Raw genomic sequence first — 20,297 nt, 5'->3', positions numbered from 1 at the left:
ATTGTCACAGGTAGCAAGGTAAAGTGAAAATTCTCATCTTACAGAACAAGGTATTACAGCAATGCATTGAGGTACCACAAGGTAAAACAATAACAGAAGGCAGAATTAAGTGTTACATTTACAGAGAAATGCTGTACAGTTTGACAATAAGTATGTCATAATGAGATAGATTGTGAACTAAATTACATCTTAATGTACTAAGGACATGTGCTGCATCTAAATAGGATGCTTTCTATGGTACATCGATAAAAATTAGTGATGGGCAAAGAGGACTTGACAAATTTCTATAGTCTCTTGAGGAAACAGATGTTTTGGTGATTTTTCTTGGCCAAGGTGTCTACATGGCTGGAATGGGAAAAGATTCACTCTTAGGAACTTGAAGCTCTCAACATCAGCACTGTTGATATAAACAGAAGTATGTAAACTGCCCCCTTTCCCCGAAGTAAATGAATAGCTCTTCTGTTTTGCTGATTTGGAGACACTATGTCACTGGCATCTCTACCTCCTTCCTGCACATTGTTATGAGATACAACCCATTACAGTGATACCACCTGCAAACTTGCAGATGGAGTTAGATTAAATTCTGGCTGCACTACTGAGGGTATAGAAGATGAGGATGCAACATTTGGGGCACCAGGGCTTGGAATAGTCATGGTGGTGTTGCTGCCTATCCTTAGTGATTGAGGTCTGTTGGCCAGGATATCAATGATACAGTTGCAAAGTGATGTGTTCAGCCCTGGGTCTAGAAGCGTGGAATTATAGTACTGAAGGCATTACAAAATTGTTGTAAACAAACAATAATCTAACATGTGTCTTTGCTATCCAGATGATCCAAAGAAAAGCGTGGACCCAGGAAGGTAGTGCCTACCATAGACTTCTTTCAGTAGCAGATGAATTGCTGTCGGTCAAGTTTGTCTGGAAGGCTGGATTTAATATGGGCCATGACCAGACTCTTGAAGTACCTCATGATGGTGGAATTCAGAGCCACTGGGCAGTAATCAGATAGGCGTGTTGCTTTGTTTTCCCTTGGTACCAGCATAATAGTGTTCTTCTTACAGCAGAAGGGAACCTTATATTGAAGCAGGGAGAGATTAAAGATATCGGCAAATTACCTCACCAGCTGATGTGTACAGGATCCAAGGACACGACCGGAGGCAACATCTGGGCAAGATGCTTTCTACAGATTCACCATCTTGAAGACTCACACCCACAACAGTGACCGTGGGTTCAGGTGCTTTGGAGTCCATTGATGTGGGTGGTGAAATACCAATCCCCTCCCATTCAAAACACGCATGAAGGCCATTGGGAAGGGATGTACAGTTGCTAGCAAGGCTGCCCAATTTTTTTTAAAGCCCGTAAGCCCTGTGCAACTGGGGAAGAAGAACTTAAAGGGGACTTGATGTGTAACAATCCCTGCACACCCACCCCTTACCTTCTTCATTGTTCCAACGCAAGCCCAGTGTCCTTCATCTTTTAATTAGGTAAATTACAAACTTGATACTTAATTGAGTTTAGCAATTTCTATTCCCAAGATAAACAGCCATTCTCCCTCCCACATTGGTGCAGATGTAGATGAACCTTCATTAGAATTTGTCTACTAATCACTTTATTACAACTGCCTGCATTGGTCTGCACTCTCACAGATACATCCTTTGATCTCCCCACCTCCACATCTGCAACTTAAAACGGGTTTAGTCTTCTCACTTTTCCAGTTCTTATAAAGGTCCTGGATATGAAGATAGTACAGCACAATACAGGCCCTTCAGCCCACAATGTTGTGCTGACCCTCAAACCCTGCCTCCCATATACCCCCCACCTTAAATTCCTCCATATACCTGTCCAGTAGTCTCTTAAATTTCACTAGTGTATCTGCCTCCACCACTGACTGAGGCAGTGCATTCCACGCACCAACCACTGAGTAAAAAACCTTCCCCTAATATCCCCGTTGAACTTCCCACCCCTTACCTTAAAGCTGTGTCCTCTTGTATTGAGCAGTGGTGTCCTGGAGAAGAGGCACTGGCTCTCCACTCCATCTATTCCTCTTAATATCTTGTACACCTCTATCAGGTCTTCTCTCATCCTCCTTCTCTCCAAAGAGTAAAGCCCTAGCTCCCTTAACCTCTGATCATAATCCACACTCTCTAAACCAGGCACCATCCTGGTAAATCTCCTCTGTACCCTTTCCAATGCTTCCACATCCTTCCTATAGTGAGGCAACCAGAACTGGACACAGTACTCCAAGTGTGGCTGAAGTGTGGCCTAAGAGTTTTATAGAGCTGCATCATTACCTCGCGATTCTTAAACTCTATCCCTCGATTTATGAAAGCTAACACCCCATAAGCTTTCTTAAGTACCCTATCTACCTGTGAGGCAACTTTCAGGGATCTGTGGAGATATACCCCCAGATCCCTCTGCTCCTCCACGCTACCAAGTATCCTGCCATTTACTTTGCACTCTGCCTTGGAGTTTGTCCTTCCTCACACTTCTCCGGGTTGAACGCCATTTGCCACTTCTCAGCCCACTTCTGCATCCTATCAATGTCTCCCTGCAATCTTCGACAATCTTCTACACTATCTACAACACCACCAACCTTTATGTCGTCTGCAAACTTGCCAACCCACCCCCCTACCCAACATCCAGGTAGTTAATAAAAATCATGAAAAGTAGAGGTCCCAGAACCGATCCTTGTGGGAGACCACTAGTCACAACCCTCCAATCTGAATGTACTCCCTCCACCACGACCCTCTGCCTTCTGCAGGCAAGCCAACTCTGAATCCACCTGGCCAAACTTCCCTGGATCCCATGCCTTCTAACTTTCTGAATAAGCCTACCATGTGAAACCTTGTCAAATGCCTTACTAAAATCCATGTAGATCATATCCACTGCACTACCCTCATCTATATGCCTGGTCACCTCCTCAAAGAACTCTATCAGGCCTGTTAGACACGATCTTCCCTTCACAAAGCCATGTTGACTGTCCCTGATCAGACCACGATTCTCTAAATGCCCATAGATCCTATCTCTAAGAATCTTTTCCAACAGCTTTCCCACCACAGACGTAAGGCTCACTGGTCTATAATTACCCGGACTATCCCTACTACCTTTTTTGAACAAGGAGACAACATTCGCCTCCCTCCAATCCTCCAGTACCATTCCCGTGCACAACAAGGACATAAAAATCCTAGCCAGAGGCTCAGCAATCTCTTCCCTCGCCTCATGGAGCAGCCTGGGGAATATTCCGTCAGGCCCCAGGGACTTGTCCGTCCTAATGTATTTTAACAACTCCAACACCTCCTCTCCCTTAATATCAACATGCTCCAGAACATCAACCTCACTCATATTGTCCTCACCATCATCAAGTTCCCTCTCATTGGTGAATACCGGAGAAGTATTCATTGACGACCTCGCTCACTTCCACAGCCTCCGAGCACACCTTCCTACCTTTATCTCTAATTGGTCCTACCTTCACTCCTGTCATCCTTTTCTTCTTCACATAATTGAAGAATGCCTTGGGGTTTTCCTTTACCCTACTCGCCAAGGCCTTCTCATGCCCCCTTCTTGCTCTTCTCCGCCCCTTCTTAAGCTGCTTTCTTGCTACCCTATATTCCTCAATAGACCCATCTGACCCCTGCTTCCTAAACCTCATGTATGCTGCCTTCTTCCACCTGACTAGATTTTCCACCTCATTTGTCACCCATGGTTCCTTCACCCTACCATTCTTCATCTTCCTCACTGGGACAAATTTATCCTTAACATCCTGCAAGAGATCCCTAAACATTGACCACATGTCCATAGTACATTTCCCTGCAAAAATATCATCCCAATTCATACCCGCAAGTTCTAGCCTTATAGCCTCATAATTTGCCCTTCCCCAATTAAAAATTTTCCTGTCCTCTCTGATTCTATACATTTCCATGATAATGCTAAAGGCCAGGGAGCAGTGGTCACTGTCCTCCAGATGCTCACCCACTGAGAGATCTGTGACCTGATCCGGTTCATTACCTCATACTAGATCTAGTATGGCATTCCCCCTAGTCGGCCTGTCAACATACTGTGACAGGAATTCATCCTGGACACACATAACAAACTCTGCCCCGTCTGAACCCTTGGAACTAATCAGGTGTCAATCAATATTAGGGAAGTTAAAGTCACCCATAACAACCTGTTATTTTTGCACCTTTGCAAAATCTGCCTCCCAATCAGCTCCTCGGTATCTCTGCTGCTACCAGGGGGCCTATAGAATACTCCCAATAGAGTAACTGCTCCCTTCCTGTTCCCAACTTCCACCCATACTGACTCAAAAGAGGATCCTGCTACATTGCCCACCCTTTTTGTAGCTGTAATAGTATCCCTGACCAGTAATGCCACCCCTCCTCCCCTCCCCCCCTCCATCCCTTTTAAAGCACTGAAATCCAGGAATATTGAGAATCCATTCCTGCCCTGGTGCCAGCTAAGTCTCTGTAATGGCCACTACATCATAATTCCATGTATGTATCCAAGCTGTCATTTCATCACCTTTGTTCCTGGTGCTTCTTACATTGAAGTACATGCACTTTAGCCCTTCTACCTTTACATCCTTTATTCTGCTTCTCTTTCCTCAAAGCCTCTCTATATGTTAGATCTGGCTTTACTCCATGTACTTCTTTCACTGCTCTATCGCTCCAGGTCCCATCCCCCTTGCAAATTAGTTTGAACCCTCCCGAACCATGCTAGCAAACCTACCTGCAAGGATATTGCTCCCCCTCAAGTTCGGGTGCAACCCATCCAATCTGTACAGGGCCCACCTTCCCCAGAAGAGATCCCAATGAACCAAAAATCTAAAACCCTGCCCCCTGGACCAACTCCTCAGCCACACATTCAACTGCCATCTCCTCCAATTCTTACCATCACTATCATGTAGCACTGGCAGCAAGCCTAAGAATGCCACCCTTGAGGTCCTGTTCTTCAGCCTTCTGCCTAGTTCCTACTTTGTTCACTAATGATATTACCAGAAGTGTTGACATTTTATACAGTAAGTCCAGCAATTACAGCTTTGTGCTACTGAGATATTCTTTTCTTTAGAAAAAATAGCAATAACTTGAAAGGGAATATACAAAAATATCCCAAACTTTATAGGCATGTTTAGCAATATTCAAATTTCCAAATTAATTTAGCAAGCAGTCCTTTTCATTTTGTTCCAGATTCTTTTCTCAGTCACTAATGCAAAAGTAAAAGGGTGGATCTGTATTTAATTTCCTGCAGATGGATCTTCTCTGGCCATAAAAGGCTGTATATTTGCCTACGTAGCAATCACAGCTGAAGATCTTCTCAGATACAACATTAAAAACTGAACTCAGTTTAACCTTGCTGCCGTCAGTCTGAATAGAAAACTTACATTTTCCTTCATATCTAACACAAATACAACAAACATGCCACTGATATATCTGGAGATCAAAAGTGAGCAAAAAAAAGTTTCTAAGCAAACATATGGTAATATTAAGCAAATGATCTTGATCTAGCTGAGCAAAAAAAAATTGAAGATCAAAGCAAATTGTCTATTGGGGATCTGAAATCAAAAGAGTTAATATTTCAGGTCGAAAACAGAATTCTGAAGAGTCTCCCAATTTGAAATGTTAAGTTTGTTCCTCTTTCAAGTGATATTACTCATCATGCTGAGTGTTTCTAACATTTTGTTTTGAATTGGATAAAACACAGAGATGGACTGTCATGCCATAAACTAGTTCAACCTGAACCTTTCTTCAGACTATAAACCTAACAACATAGTTGGGTCCAGAAAACTGACCTTTAATTGCAGCCATGTTGCATTAACAGCTCATGTCCTTTGTGAAATGCAGGCAGATGCTAAATTAACTACATGTAGGTAATCAACAATCAAAATTACTAGATAATTTTTCCTGCTTTATTCTACTAGTTATTTTAACCATCCTTGAATGCAAATGGCCTTTTCTTCACCAAAACTACAGCTAGTTCTTCCTTATTTTCACAATACACAAACTTTGCTCTTTTCTAATTTTGAAATTAGACTTGGCTAACCGTTCCAACAATAAGCAGCGATTTTCATTGAATTGCTTTACCTTTATGCTCGGTGAATTGTTGAGAGGAGTTGAGTTGACGACGTGGCATGAGAGTACAAATAAGGATCTCACTTTGAAAGGGGTGGTACTGTAGTATAGTTGTTAGCACAACACTTTACATTACCAGCAACCTGGGAACTGCCTGTAAGGAGTTTGTACATTCTCCCCGTGATCGTGTGCGTTTCCTCTGGATGCTCTCGTTTCCTCCCACAATCCAAAGAGCTACCAGTTGGGTAGGTTAATTGGTCATTGTAAATTGCCCTGTGATTAGGGTAGAATTAAATTGGGAGATTGCTGGGAGGAGTGGGGTCGATGGGCCAGAATGACCTATTCTGCGCTGTATCTCAGTAAATAAAACAAATAAAAGTTAATTTTTACCATGCCACCCTGGAAGAAAATGCTTTACTAGTAATTGCCAACTACGTCTCATATGTAAATTTTTGCTAGCTTGCCTGTATTACAGCAGTACTTTATTAACTAATCTTTTGATGCTGGACGTCAAATTCCTGCCACTATCCATGATGGAGAATTGGTTTAATTCTGCGACATTTGGTGCAGACATTTTGGGCTGAAAGCCCACCTTTTGTGCTGGCCTGTTCCTTGTTCGATCACCACAAAATACTGTAATGCTTCATGCAAAACATCAACACTACTCACCCACAGGCAATAAATATTCAATCATGGCCTTGCTAGTTACTTTTCATATCATATAAGTGAATAAAAGAATTACTCTAAAAAGAGACCAACACTTTGTGATAGAAAATATCAAATAAGGAATCTCAAGTCTAAAGCTGACAACAACGAAACAGTTTAATTCTATTGAGTAAATCTTATTTTGAGAACTTAAAACTATGGCCGTCAGCAAAAACAGCCAGGCTATTACTTTGGCAAGCTCTTCTGTTAGGAGTTGTAGCATGTAACAGAGTCATAAATAAGTTACATTTCCAGAAGACCATCATCGTCCTTAGATCACACTGGTTTGCGCTGTGGCAGCCATAGTTAGGGTAGGTGGGGTTTCTGATGGCTGTATAATGACCCATCATTACAAAGGCATCAGAAACACAGTCTCTCAAAGAGTCAAATAACCAACAATCAAAACTGCAGTTTATACAGAAATCACTGAGGTGGGCCATTATCACCGGCTGATTTTATTACACGCAGCCTAGGATAGATTAGAAGAAAAAGTTCCCAAACAGTAACTGACAATCAAGCATACTGGTATGTGTTACAAGTGTTCTGAAGGCACACAGTATTCCTTCATGAAATAATAAAAGCACCCAATTTTAAGCATTACAACAAATGCCACAAAATTCATAGTACACCAAGATATTTAAAATGTATTTATTTATATTTGACAAAATACATTTGTCTGCAGTTTATTGAAGCCAGTTTCATGCAGATACAAGATGTGAAAAGTTCGATAAGCAGATAACAACTCAATGCACAGACCAATAAATAAACTTCATAAAATCTGAACTGATGTAAATTACAAACACACACATTACTTAAAACACACACATGAACCACATAATAGTTTGCAGTGCACCAAAGTCTAGTTATAAATGTTAAAAGAATGCTAAACTGCCAATAAAAACCTGGACTGAATTACTAGTTTAAAAAAAAGGAACCAAACCAAGAACATATGAATGACGGGGTGAACTATTTTCTGAACATTTCAGATTAGCTGTTGATGAAAGAAAGCATCTGTTTTGCAGTAATTTACACATTTTGTAGTTCACTATTATTATGGATCAGTTGCATTCTGTAGAAATGCTGATAGTGATCTTTAGCTCACAGTAAACAAAATACCTCAGGGTGCTGGGTCTAACTACATGATAAAAAAAATTGTACTGGTAGCACAATGACAGTCTTCACAAACTTGCTGATCCAAGTCAAAAATAAAACATTGATGAAAGGGTCGCAACTAGAAAGTTAACCTAGGCTTTCCTCTTTTAGACACTCACCGGTACATTTTAGATTTCTCACACTTGCAAGTTCCCCCCCTCCCTTAGTTCTCCCTCCCAGGTATCTTAGGAACCATTAATGACCCAAAATTGATCAGCTATAGTGCAAAATTTAGTTCATTATTATGCTTTTAAAGGTGAGGGAAGAAATGTCCTACCACTGACATACATGCCTTATAGACCACTAGAAGTTTTAAAATATAAAAGTTATATCTCTTATCCTGAAACAATGATCCAGGGACATTATGCCCCCATCAAGCTAGTTATAAGGCATTTAATCAACTTGAACTGTTGCTTTATCACAAATTAAAAATCTGCCTGCAGTTTTCTCAGCATCCAAATTACAAGATGCTGCTAAGGACTAGGTCGGAACCAATAGGACATAAAGTAGAAAAATATACTTCAGCAATAGCCACCTTGGTATCATTCACTTATAGCAAAGTACATCTGATAATTAAAGCTTTGTTATTTACATTTTTAAAACATACTGCACCAATAGCAATGTTTGCCCGGAAGGAAAAAGTAGGAACAGTTTCTCCTTCTGGTGTTTAAGCAAATAAAAAAAAATCTGTAAAATGTAATTTATAGAAACAAGCACATCAGTTTAACTTCTTTGTACAGCAGGGAGTTTTGGTAATAGGCACCACCTGAAAAGTTAATAGCTAGAAGTCTTATTCTAGTAGCTACCAGCACACATAACACAGATTCTGATTAATTTATACTGCAGTGAGTGACCACTGGGGATAGTGTCAGTAACATTAATTCTATTTAACCTCATGTTGGGTTCACTGCAAAGTCTATGGTAGTTTCATCCATGGAACAACAGCTCCAAGACTTGTAGACAATTACAGTTTGAACTACCAAATGACCAAATAATGATAGCAATTTGCAGCAGTAAGGAGTCTGAAAGAGCTTAAAATCAGGGCTCCAGATATCAAAATCTGTTACTGATTGCACTGAAACCCCCATTTGCTCCTGGCATTAATCAGAACTCAAAATTGGTTAACACGAAATTGGATCAACATCATATACTGACTCCAGTAGCTTTAAACTTATGTCATGAAATCCACAACCATGAAGTGTGGAAAATATATTATAAAATCACTTACAAAAAATAGTGGTGCCTCTCATTCTGGGAAGTAAACTGATCATTTATAGCATTTCTAAATGCCCATTGCACTGTCAACTTAAATGAGATATCCGGGGTCTGCAGGTCTTTAGATGTGGTCTACTTGAACCATTGAAAAGGTCAAATTTTGAAAACAAGTACAGAAGTACAAGTACACAATTCAAGTGAATTGTAATTACATGGAATACAGTACAGGATGAGTATCAAAATAGATAGACCTCTACCAAAACATTGCAATAATTCCTTAAACATCAAATTGCAATTCAATACATAAGGCATCTTTACACCATTTCTTTGAGGTTTTTTTTTGGGGGGGAGGGAGAGAGTGACAGTGAAGAGCCATGACTGAGCAACACTTTGTTACATCCTTGTGGGCCAGTGGTGTTCTTGGGACAGGCTGCTACATGTGTAATTGAAAAAGATGATGACGAGGAAAAAAGGCAAGTGTGCTGCCAAAATGACATTTTGAAAATTATTAATTCACTTTACAAATTAATTACATCTTATCCTGTCAATTTAAAAACTAAGTTATTCAATTGCATATTTGTCCATCAACTTGATTAAACATTTTAGATTCAAATCTAAAAATTAGCCACTTTTCAACCTTTTTCTGCATTTTCACTGACAAATTTATTCTCAAATTAATTAGTCGTTTTACTAGTTTGAGTGCATGCACATCACCTTCAGCTTAATTTACATTGCAATGCCCAGTCATGACACTTGCCAAGAAAGTGTAAATTTAACCACGACTCCTCCTGTAAAGCACAGGAAGTGCTTCTCAATACATTTTAAACTGCCAGTTGATATTTATCAACCATGACCAGCAAATTTAACCGGAGGTAAAATCCTTAATATAATATAATCAATCCTTTTCTTGTACTGTACAGTGAACTGGGCCAAAACAAGCCCAAAGTTTGTTTCTTTAGGCAATTATAAATCTAAAGGCAATTCTAACAATAAGCACATCAAAAGAATGACCTTGTATCTGCACAAAACTCCATCTTACACAAGCTAAACATGTATAATACAGTACTTCCAACCTTTGAACCAAAAGCATCACAAAAAGTTAATACACTTATTGTATTCAGAGCAATAAGAGACTCACATTTAATAGAAGCATTTGCAAAGGTGACAATGTTTAGTTCTTTTCATTTATATAGATTAGCTGTACAATGTAATTTCAAACCTGAACTTGGTGGTCGATTTAACCATAAAATACAGATGTGTATACAAGCCTTAAATAATGTGTACATTTCCCACATGTACATTCCCCAACATGTGATAGAAATGTTCAAATTATAACACTAGATGATAATAATATATTCATAGTTTTTAAAAAGGCCACCAACAGCTGCATATTGTAAATTCCCAGAAGTATGAACCCTCCTGTGAAGATCTCATATGTACATAATCCTTAAACTGTTTAAAGGGCTGTTTTAGTCCTTTTGCATTCTATTCAGCAGCAATACAACTGCACGGTCCATTTTACATAGGATTTTTAAAATAAAAAGACACCTGATGCATTTATAGTAACCTGTTGACCTGATTAAGGAAAACAAAAAACACAAAACTGACAGCCTTTTTGGTACCACAGAGAATGTATACACACACACACACACGAAATTTCAGTACCCTACTAGAATTGCCTAATCTACATATTTCAGCCATGGAAAACACTATACAAATCTAGATTTGCTGTGAATTCCATCAGGTTACAGACTATACCACAAGTTTTTAAATGAATCCTTTCCCTGAACTCTATTGTATAAGTGCACTCTATAGAAAAGTACCATTTTGTTTTAAACTTCTGTAGCAGTAGTAGATAGGAGATACAGTATATTTATTGCTCAGCATGCAATGAAAAGACTGAAGGAAAAAGATACTTTTGAACCTATAAGGTTGTAATATTCCTTGAGTGTATATTTAAAAGCAAAATAATTCTCAAAGTTTGTCCTAAAACTAGTTTTATCTAACATCAGATGAAGCACAAAATCGTATCAAGAGAACCAGGAAGCTCATGTTTGAATGCATCTTTCAATTTGCCCCAGTAAGCAGCCTTAATCTGAATCAGGTTTTTTCTTTAATTAACTGCTGCTTCGATGGGATAAACACTGATACATTGATCTAGAATTTGGATTCGGGATAGGTGAGTGGGAGCTGGGGAAGAAAGAGGCAAAAGCGTTGGAAACCATCAACATCACATACAGTACATAGTACTTCAGAAACAGACATCCAAAGGCTAATGACCATCTTAAAGTTTTGAATGCAAAACTGAACAGGAAAATTCACTACTGACAATAAAGGTAAACAAAATAAAGTAAAAGGAGGCAGCTGAATTGAATACATTTATCATGTTAAAATAATAAAACAGCATATTGCACGTACAATTAATACTTTCTGAACCATACAGTCTAGCTGATGGTTTTTGTATTAAGCTTTAAAAGGAACAAGCCATGTTCTGCAGTGATTTTAACTACTGTGCAAAGTGAATACTGCATAACAGATATTTTCATCAACACGCAGCTGACTGAGGGGCACTGTTAATGTGACTGAGCAGGAGTGGTAGTTAAATGCATTTCTCAAAATCATATCTGAAACATTACAGGACGTGGCTCAATTGTGATAAGCTGCAAGTGTTCCCTTAAATATGGATGTGATTTTTTTTTTGTTCACAAGTTAGTATTTTCTCTCCAAATTTATCACTGAAGAATTTGTAACTGATGAGTACAATCATAACCTGCACAAACCAGACATCAATGGATGAAGAAAACCACAGTCAGAATCTTCTCAGTGCTGAAGAAACTTTTGTGACAGCTCCTTTGTAGAGCAAGTAGGCTCATTGTGGGTTCTATTTTTCTTGCCTCTTGCTCAGAAAGGCATCCTTCATTTTGACAATTTACTTATTACTCGGATTAGTGCACCATTCTCATCTTTCAGCCTTTGGTTGTCCGATTTCAACTCCGTTAAAACCTGCAAAGATAAAGAACAGCATTTTTATTAAACATACTCTCTTAGAAGGCAGACTGAGATACATATTGGGTTCTGGTGAAGTGCCCTGAACCTGAATATTGAATTTCTCACTGATGCAGCCTGACCTGCAGAGTGTTTGCAACAATTCTGTTACTTTTTGTGAGAGATATGTACATTGCCTATAATAAGTAGTTCACCCACCTTGGAAGCTTTCGTGTTTTATTGGCTCACAATGTTCAGTCACAGTGGATTTAATCTGGCTTTTTTGACACAAATCAGCAGAAAAAGACTCAGGTCAAAGTGTAAACAGATCACTATAAAGTGATCTAAATTAATTACAAATATAAAACACAAACTAAATGACTGCACAAGTATTCACTCCCATTTAATATGACACACCAAATCATCACTGGTGCAACCAACTGGTTTCAGAAGTCACATGATTAGTTAAATGGAGATCTGTTTTTGGAGACCTGTGTGCAGTTAAGGTGTTTCCACTGATTGGAGTAAAAATACCCCTGTATCTGGAAGGTCCAACTGCTGGTGAGTCAGTATTCTGGCAAAAACTACACCAAGACAAAAGAAAACTCCAAGCAACTCTGCAAAAAGGTTATTGAAAAGCACAAGTCATTCTAAAAGGCACTGTTCAAAAGCAGAACAAAGAATTTCATCAGAAACAAGAGAAAATCAGCAGATGCTGGAAATCCAAGCAACATATACAAAGTGATGGAGGAACTCAGCAGGCCAGGCAGTATCTAAGGAGAAAAAGTACAGTGGATGTTTTGGTCCGAGACCTTCGGCAGCACTGGAGAAAAAAAGATGAGGAATAAATTTAAAAGGTGGGAGAGGAGAGAGAGAAACACAAGGCGATAGGTGGGAAGTTGACTGGTGTTAGAGATACAGGGCTGGAGAAGGGGAAGTCTGATAGGAGAGGACAGAAGGCAATGGAAGAAAGGGGGGGGGGGGGAGGAGCACCAGAGCAAGGTGATGGGCAAGCAAGGAGATAAGGTGATAGAGAGAAAAGGGGATGGGGAATGGTGGGGGGGGAGAGGTGTGGGGGCATTACCGGAAGTCCGAGAAATCGATGTTCATGCCATCAGCTTGGAGGCTATCCAGATGGAATACAAGGTGTTGTTCCTCCAACCTGAGTGTGGCCTCATCATGACAGAGGAGGCCATGGATTGACACATCAGAATGGGAATGGGAAGTGGAATTAAAATGGGTGGCCACTGGGAGATCCCGCTTTTTCAGGCTGACTAAGCGTAGGTGCTTGGCGAAGCGGTGTCCCAATCTACGTTGGGTCTCCTCACTGATCTCCCCTTCTGGCACTTATCCTTGGAAGGGGAACAAGTGCCACACCTGCCCCTACACCTCCTTCCTCAGTACCATTCAGGGCCTCAAACAGTCCTACCAGATGAGGCCACACTTCACCTGTGAGTCTGTTGGGGTCAGATACTGTGGCCTGGCCAGTGCTCCCAGCATGGCTTCCTGTATAAGAAATTAATTAATAATACCAACATTTTTCAAATCTATTTCTGTCAATTATAGTCTCAACAATTTTAAGTAGCTATCCTAATAAGACGTTTTGGAGCACTGCCACATTGAGAGAAAACTGGAGGAGGCGGCTCCTTTGGTAGTAGCTCAAGTTCTTATTAGGAATGGTATTTAATCACAAGCAAAAGCACAATGACATACTTCCAGCCCAATCAAATCCAGCCGTTTCCCTTACCTTCAAATTAGTAGTAAATTGAAATGCATGTACAAGTAACGTCTGGGTAATGTAAATGATCAATTAAAAATCAATGTATATGAAACTAATTAAAAAAACAAGCTATAGCTCACTATTGAAATAATCTGCATAATCACTGCAAAATAAATTCAGTTCAAGGAGGCTACACTTCAAACTAAAAAGGCAGGATGATACAGTAGCAACAAGAGGGCAGAGATCATTTTACTACAGCACCATATACTTTAGATAACTATAGCATTTAACTTCAACAGCTAGAAATAAATTTAGTTTAAAATAACTTTGGATTCAAAATGACAATCCTCTTTCAAAGTTCATCCAAGTGCAGAGTACAATAGATGAACTAAAGCCAATGAAATAGTAAAGATGCAGAGTATTGTAGAAAAAATAACTGAGATGGACACTTAGTGGGGGAAAAACTCCAACAGCTTTATAAAGGCATTATTGCAGCCAGATGGAAAGATGAAAGAGGGGTTCACACTGTGGTGTGGATCATGGAAGTCTTTCAAAAGAATACTCAAATCCAATAGCAAAAGACATGCAGCTAACCATTCAAGCCAGTGCTCTTTCATTCTTTTCCACCACTTTTCCAATTCCCAGGTCCTTTGATCATTTTCACTGTGGATACCCAATCCACACAATCACAAACCAGATTTTTTTCCTCAAGCAGGACTGTGTCTTCGAATGGAGGAACCAATTTTCCTACAACTACCACACACCCACTTCAGGCTGAGAATTCTCACTTCATAAAGATTTTCTCCAATTGTAATTCTTCAATTAAGAGCTGTTACTGGAACTTATATTTCTCCAAATATACCTGCGATTGAGGGACTTAAGAAAATTTTCATACTTTAATGCCAGTCATTTCTTGTTCCTCATTTCTTTTTCAGTAGGTTAATATATTATTGTTTGTTCCACAGGGATCTGGGGTACAAGTGCACAGTTCACCGAAATCACCCACCCAAGTTGGTAGGGTGATGAAGGCATTGAGCATGCTGCCCTTCTGCAGACAGGGCAGGGAGCTTAGGGGCAGGTTTATTATGTAGCAGTTATGCAATTCATTGGTCAGACTGCACTTGAGAGTATTGGGTACAGTTTTGGTCACCTGATTATAGGAAAACCATTGTCAAGCTGGAGAAAGAGGATGCAGAAGATGTTGACAAGGATGTTGCCTGGACTAAAGAGACTGACCCATAAGGAGATATTAGCCACGTTTTATACCTTGCAAAATAGGAGAATGAAAGGTAATTTCATAGAAGTTTATAAAATCAAGAGCAGTATGCATAACATGAATGGTCATAGTCTTTTCCTCAGGGTTGGGGAGTCCAAAACTAGTAGGCACAAATACAAGACAAGAGGGGAAAAGTTTAAAAGAAGGTTTAAAATCTTCTTTACAGAAGGTGGTAAGTACCTGGAATGAGCCACCAGAGAAAGTAGTTGAGGTGGATTCAACTGCGACATTTAAGAGGCATTTGGATAGGTACGTACATAGAGTAAAGAGCTTGGAGGACTAAGCGCTGAACACAGGCAACTAAGACCAGCAGGAAGGATGTTGTAGTCAGCATGGACTAATTGAGCCATATGTTTCCATGCTCTCTGGCTCTCTCTGTTTGAACTAAACTTCATGAACTTTACTGCAAATTTTCATTTTCTTTTACCCTTGAGGAGATTTCCTTCCACCATTTCCAAGGCAGCATTCACAGGAAGGTCACTGACTTCTACATTATTTGAACTAAACCTCTTCTCAGTGTACTTCTGCTACTGATGCAAATTTTATTCTTCCATGTTTTCTGCTTCTATTACGACAGCTCTGACCTTCTACCTACCAATGAGGGTTCCTTTTCCTCAAATCGGCATTCTGCCACAACAGGTCATTGGGCCTTCCACCATTCAGTTAAATCCCTGCTTCTGTGCTGTCTCTCTCCATGACTGTATGACACTTTGAAAGTGCACTAAAGCTCCACTCCCCCTTCCTCCACTCTCTCTAAGTGAGAGCAAGGAAGGAGAGGTGCATATTATTATACTCCCTAATAGATACTAATAAGTAAGCTGATCTTGAGATGATGTAAATAGCGTAAATAACATGATCCTAACACCATGTTTGAGTTAGCATCACATGAGAGAGATAGAAGAAACCTAGTTACTTTTATACTTTTTAAAATATATATCTTATTGTAATTTATAGGTTTTTTGTATTGCTATATACTGCTTCAGCAAAACAACACATTTCATAACATATGCCAGTGATATTAAACCTGATTCTGAACGCCAAGTCAAACTGTGCACCTCAATGTTATTGAAATCACTGATGTGATTAACAATTGTTCACAAATAATGAATTCAAAATCCTTAGGCAATCTCATTAAATCTACTTTTACCTAACCTTACACTGGAGCTTACTCTTGCAAATTACAGGTGCTGGTTGATATTGCTGCCCCCTCGAATGATGTTCTGTACTTAATGAAGCAGGAGAATTGTAACAGGAGTATACAGTAGTATGCAACAGTCTTATGCTTTTATAATATATAGGTAGGGTGCCTAAAACTGTAGTAATTTTATGTATTGTACTGTACTGCTGCAAATAAAAACAAAATTTCATGATATATGTGAGTGATGATAAACCAGATTCTGATATGTCTCTCTATTGTGGACTGAGAGGGGGAAGGTGGTGGGGGGGGGGGTGAGAAAAGGGGAAGGGGAAGGGGAGGGAGCCAGAAGCACTTGAAAGGCATTCTGTAACGATCAATAAACCAATTGTTGAAGTATAGTACAAGGTACAATATTACATAGTGGAGGATCAACACTCAAAGTCAGAGTTTAACTAGTTCTCAAATCTCCCCCAATTCCACAAAATGCTGAATACTGACAATGAATAAATATTGTAATTTACTTCTGTAAGGCATATATTTTGTAGGCAGCACAAGAATGAGATCCATGATAAAGTAAACAAAAATATTTGAAGGTAGACAGATCATGTTGCTTGCATTAAACATTGCTGCATCTGATGTGGGAATGTTGTTATTGCCATTCAATATGGGAAAAAAAAGTTGTTTATTTCCAGCACTAAGAATTCCACAGCTGAGTAACAAGAATCTTTTTTGGAAATAGGGCCTCTAAACTATAGGGAAAGACCAAGTAAGTTGAAATTTGCAACTGTGACGAGAATACACATAGATGTTAGCTGTCCTGTGAGATCAGCAGTTGGTCTGCCACCTGTCCTCAGGGGAAGGAGAGATAAGGAACAATGAAGCAGCATCTGGAGATGTGTAATGAAGGGACGGGGGAAGAGACAGCTGTCTGGAGCGGCTCCCCCTTTGAACCCTGAACTGTTTGAAGTGATGGACAGGCGATACACCAGCAGGGGGATAAAAAGGGACAGGTTCGCTAAGGCATAACACACACACACGACATCCGAGGTAACGAGACCCTGGAAGCGGTGCGCCTCTCACGAGTCGGTGGGAAGTACCGGACCTTAAACGCACAGGGTGGAAAGGTCTGAACAGCAGGAACCTGGTGTGTGTCCGCCCTTGCTTGGGTGCCGGGTTCACTGCAGAGGATCGACCGCATCTGGAGGAGGGGTCACAGTTGGTGACCTCAGGTGATATCACAAAGGACCCGCCCGAAAGCTGCTTGTGAGCAATATCGCTGGTCTGTGAGTGGAAGCCATTCTGAATGATCAGTCGTTCCCGTTCTCTCTCTCTCCCTCCCCCCACGTTGTCCATCGCCATGGCAACGATTACTGCGAACTGAACTATTAAATCGAACTTGACTTTTGTGTCACTTTGAAATTGGTCATTTACCCCTAGACAACGATAGAGCTTGATTGATGCTGTTATCTTAATTCTGTGCACATGTGTGTTTATCATTGCTGACCTGTTGCATTTATTATCCTTTCGATTACTGTGTTGCTTGTTTCTTTAATAAAACTTTCTTAGTTCTAGTAATCCAGACTCCAACTGAGTGATCCATTTCTGCTGGTTTGGCAACCCAGTTACGGGGTACGTAACACAACATAATAAAAAATTCCAAAGCTCAATCGATAAAATGCATAGAATAAATTGTAACCCTGCATAGGTTTAAAGATTTCTCATTAAATTTAAAAATTTTAAAAAGACTCCATAACATTCGGCTGCAAACTTCAAAGCAGTGAAAATGAAACTCACACAATGGATGCAGATGTTCCCACAACCTACACCACACTTTTGGATCAAATTCTTAATATTTTGAACCCTGATCAGATTCTTGTTTTACTTCCTCTTAAGATTTTTAATGATGGTTACTGAAACTTCTGATGTGACCCAGTGGGTTATTCCTCAGCATCACACATGAAACGAGTAAACCAAGAAAGAAATCTGTGAAACCACCGAGATACCAAACACCACCAACCCCCCACCCCACACACAAACCACGGCTATTTTAATGAATTTATGACAAAATATTGTAATATGTTTTTACATACGTTGATGAGCTCTGTTCAAAATAAACTCCCAATATAATAATGTGAAAAGGAATGTAAGCTGGAGCTATTTATAAAAGAAACTTCTGTTAAACAAAATCCCCATGTTACAAATAAGGATTTGAGATAGGGCATGAAACTAGATCAACTTGTGCGTGGTTCATCCACATTGTGATACAACTACTAATTAAAAGTTTTAGACCCAGCTTAATCTTATTTTACTCTTTTCATAGTCTGATCTCTAAATTCTGCAGCCCTAATAACTTTAACTGACTTGTCCAAAGGGTGGCAGGTAGGAGTATGATGACCCAAACAATGTTTTAATTAAAGGTTAAGGATGCAATTCACTAAATAATCCACAGACTTTTTGGGGGCATATCAAATGTTCTGCAATTAGATAGTGAAAAATACAGAAAATGCTGGAGGAACTCAGCAGGTCAGGCAGCATCTATGGAAATGAATAAACAGTCAACATTTCAGACCACAACCCTTCTTCAGGACTAGAAATGAAGGGTGAAGAGGCCAGAATAAAAATGTCGGGGGAGGGGAAGTGGAAGGGGAAGGAGGATTTGCTAGATGATGATAGGTGAAGCCAGGTGGGTGCGAAAAGTAAAGGGATGGAGAAGAAGGAATCTAATAGGAGAGGAGAGTGAACTATGGGAGAAAGGGAAAGAGGGGCACCGGGGAGGTGATGGGCAGGTGAGGAGAAGAGGTTAGAGGCCAGAGTGGGGAATAGAAGAGGGAAGGGGGAGGGAAATTTTTTTTTAAACTGTAAGGACAAATGTATGTTCATGCAATCAGGTTGGAGGCTACCCAGATGGAATATGAGGTGTTACTTCTCTACCCTGAGAGTGACCTCATCTTGGCAAAAGAGGAGGCCATGAACCAACATGTCGAAACGTGAATGGGGATAGGAATTAAGGTGATTGGCCACCAGGAGATTCTGCTCTTGGTGGATGGCGTGAGGTGCTTGACGAAATAGTCCCTCGGATTACATCGAGTTTCACCAATGTAGAGGAGGTCACATCGGGAGCACTGGATACAGCAGATGACCCCCAACAAATTTGCAGGTGAAATGTTGCCACACCTGGAAGGACTGTTTGGGGCCTTGTATGGAGGTAAGGGGTGAGGTAAATGGGCAGGTGTAGAATTTTGATCAGTTGCAGGGGTATGTGCCAGGAGGGGGATTAGTGGGAAGGGATGAATGGACGGGGAATCACAAAGGGAGCAATCCCTGTGGAAAGCATAGTGGGGAGGAGGTTAAGATGTATCTGGTGGTAGGATCCCGTTGAAGATGGCAGAAGATGCAGAGAATGATCTGTTATTGTGAAGGCTCATGGTGTGGTAGGTGAGGACAAGGGGAACTCTATCCCTGTTAAGGAGGCAGAAAGATCAGGTGGGTGTGGATTCCCAGGAAATGGAGTGTGGCTGAGGGCTATGTCAATGTTGGAGGAAGGGAAACCTTGTTCTTTGTTCTGATGTCCTGGAAAGGAAAGCCTCACCCTGGGAAGAAATATGACAGAGACAAAGAAACTGAGAAAAAGGAATAGCATTTTTGCAGGAGACAGGGTGGGAGAAAATAAAGTCATGAGGTGGGAACCGGTAGGTTTATAAAATATGTCAGGAGACAGTTGGTCTCCAGAGATGGAGACAGGAATCAAGGAAGGGGAGAGAGGTGTCAGAAATGGTCCAAGTGCATGGGTACATGAAGCCCCACCGAAGCAGTCATTATTGTAGTGCAGCAAGTTTTGGGGAGCATTACCATGGACTGTTCTACATAGCCAATGAAAAGACAGGCATAACTGGAGAAAGTGAGAGGAGCTAAAGGAGAAATTGTTGAGCATGAGGACCAGTTCTGCCAGCTGAGTATGGTGGAAGAGGGAAAATGGTGGGGTCTTTCGTTAAGAAAGAAGCAGAGAGCTTTAAGGCCTTCTTATGGGGGATACAAGTGTAGTGA

At 40.3% G+C, this 20,297-nt stretch overlaps 1 protein-coding gene across 1 annotated transcript in view; it reads right to left on the bottom strand.

Annotated features, from left to right (window-relative positions):
* Nucleotides 1–7,401: 7,401 nt before the first annotated feature.
* The window catches only part of LOC140209922 (protein phosphatase 1 regulatory subunit 12A-like), a 249,168-nt gene continuing 236,272 nt past the window's right edge, over nt 7,402–20,297 (bottom strand). The window contains exon 23 of the mRNA XM_072278585.1: nt 7,402–12,137. Coding sequence (XP_072134686.1) covers nt 12,051–12,137 — 87 coding nt within the window. The 3' untranslated portion in view covers nt 7,402–12,050. The remainder of the gene's footprint in view (nt 12,138–20,297) is intronic.

This window comes from Mobula birostris, chromosome 14 (assembly GCF_030028105.1).
Source record: "Mobula birostris isolate sMobBir1 chromosome 14, sMobBir1.hap1, whole genome shotgun sequence".
Taxonomy (NCBI): Eukaryota; Metazoa; Chordata; class Chondrichthyes; order Myliobatiformes; family Myliobatidae; genus Mobula; species Mobula birostris.
This window is presented reverse-complemented; position numbering and strand designations above follow the sequence as displayed.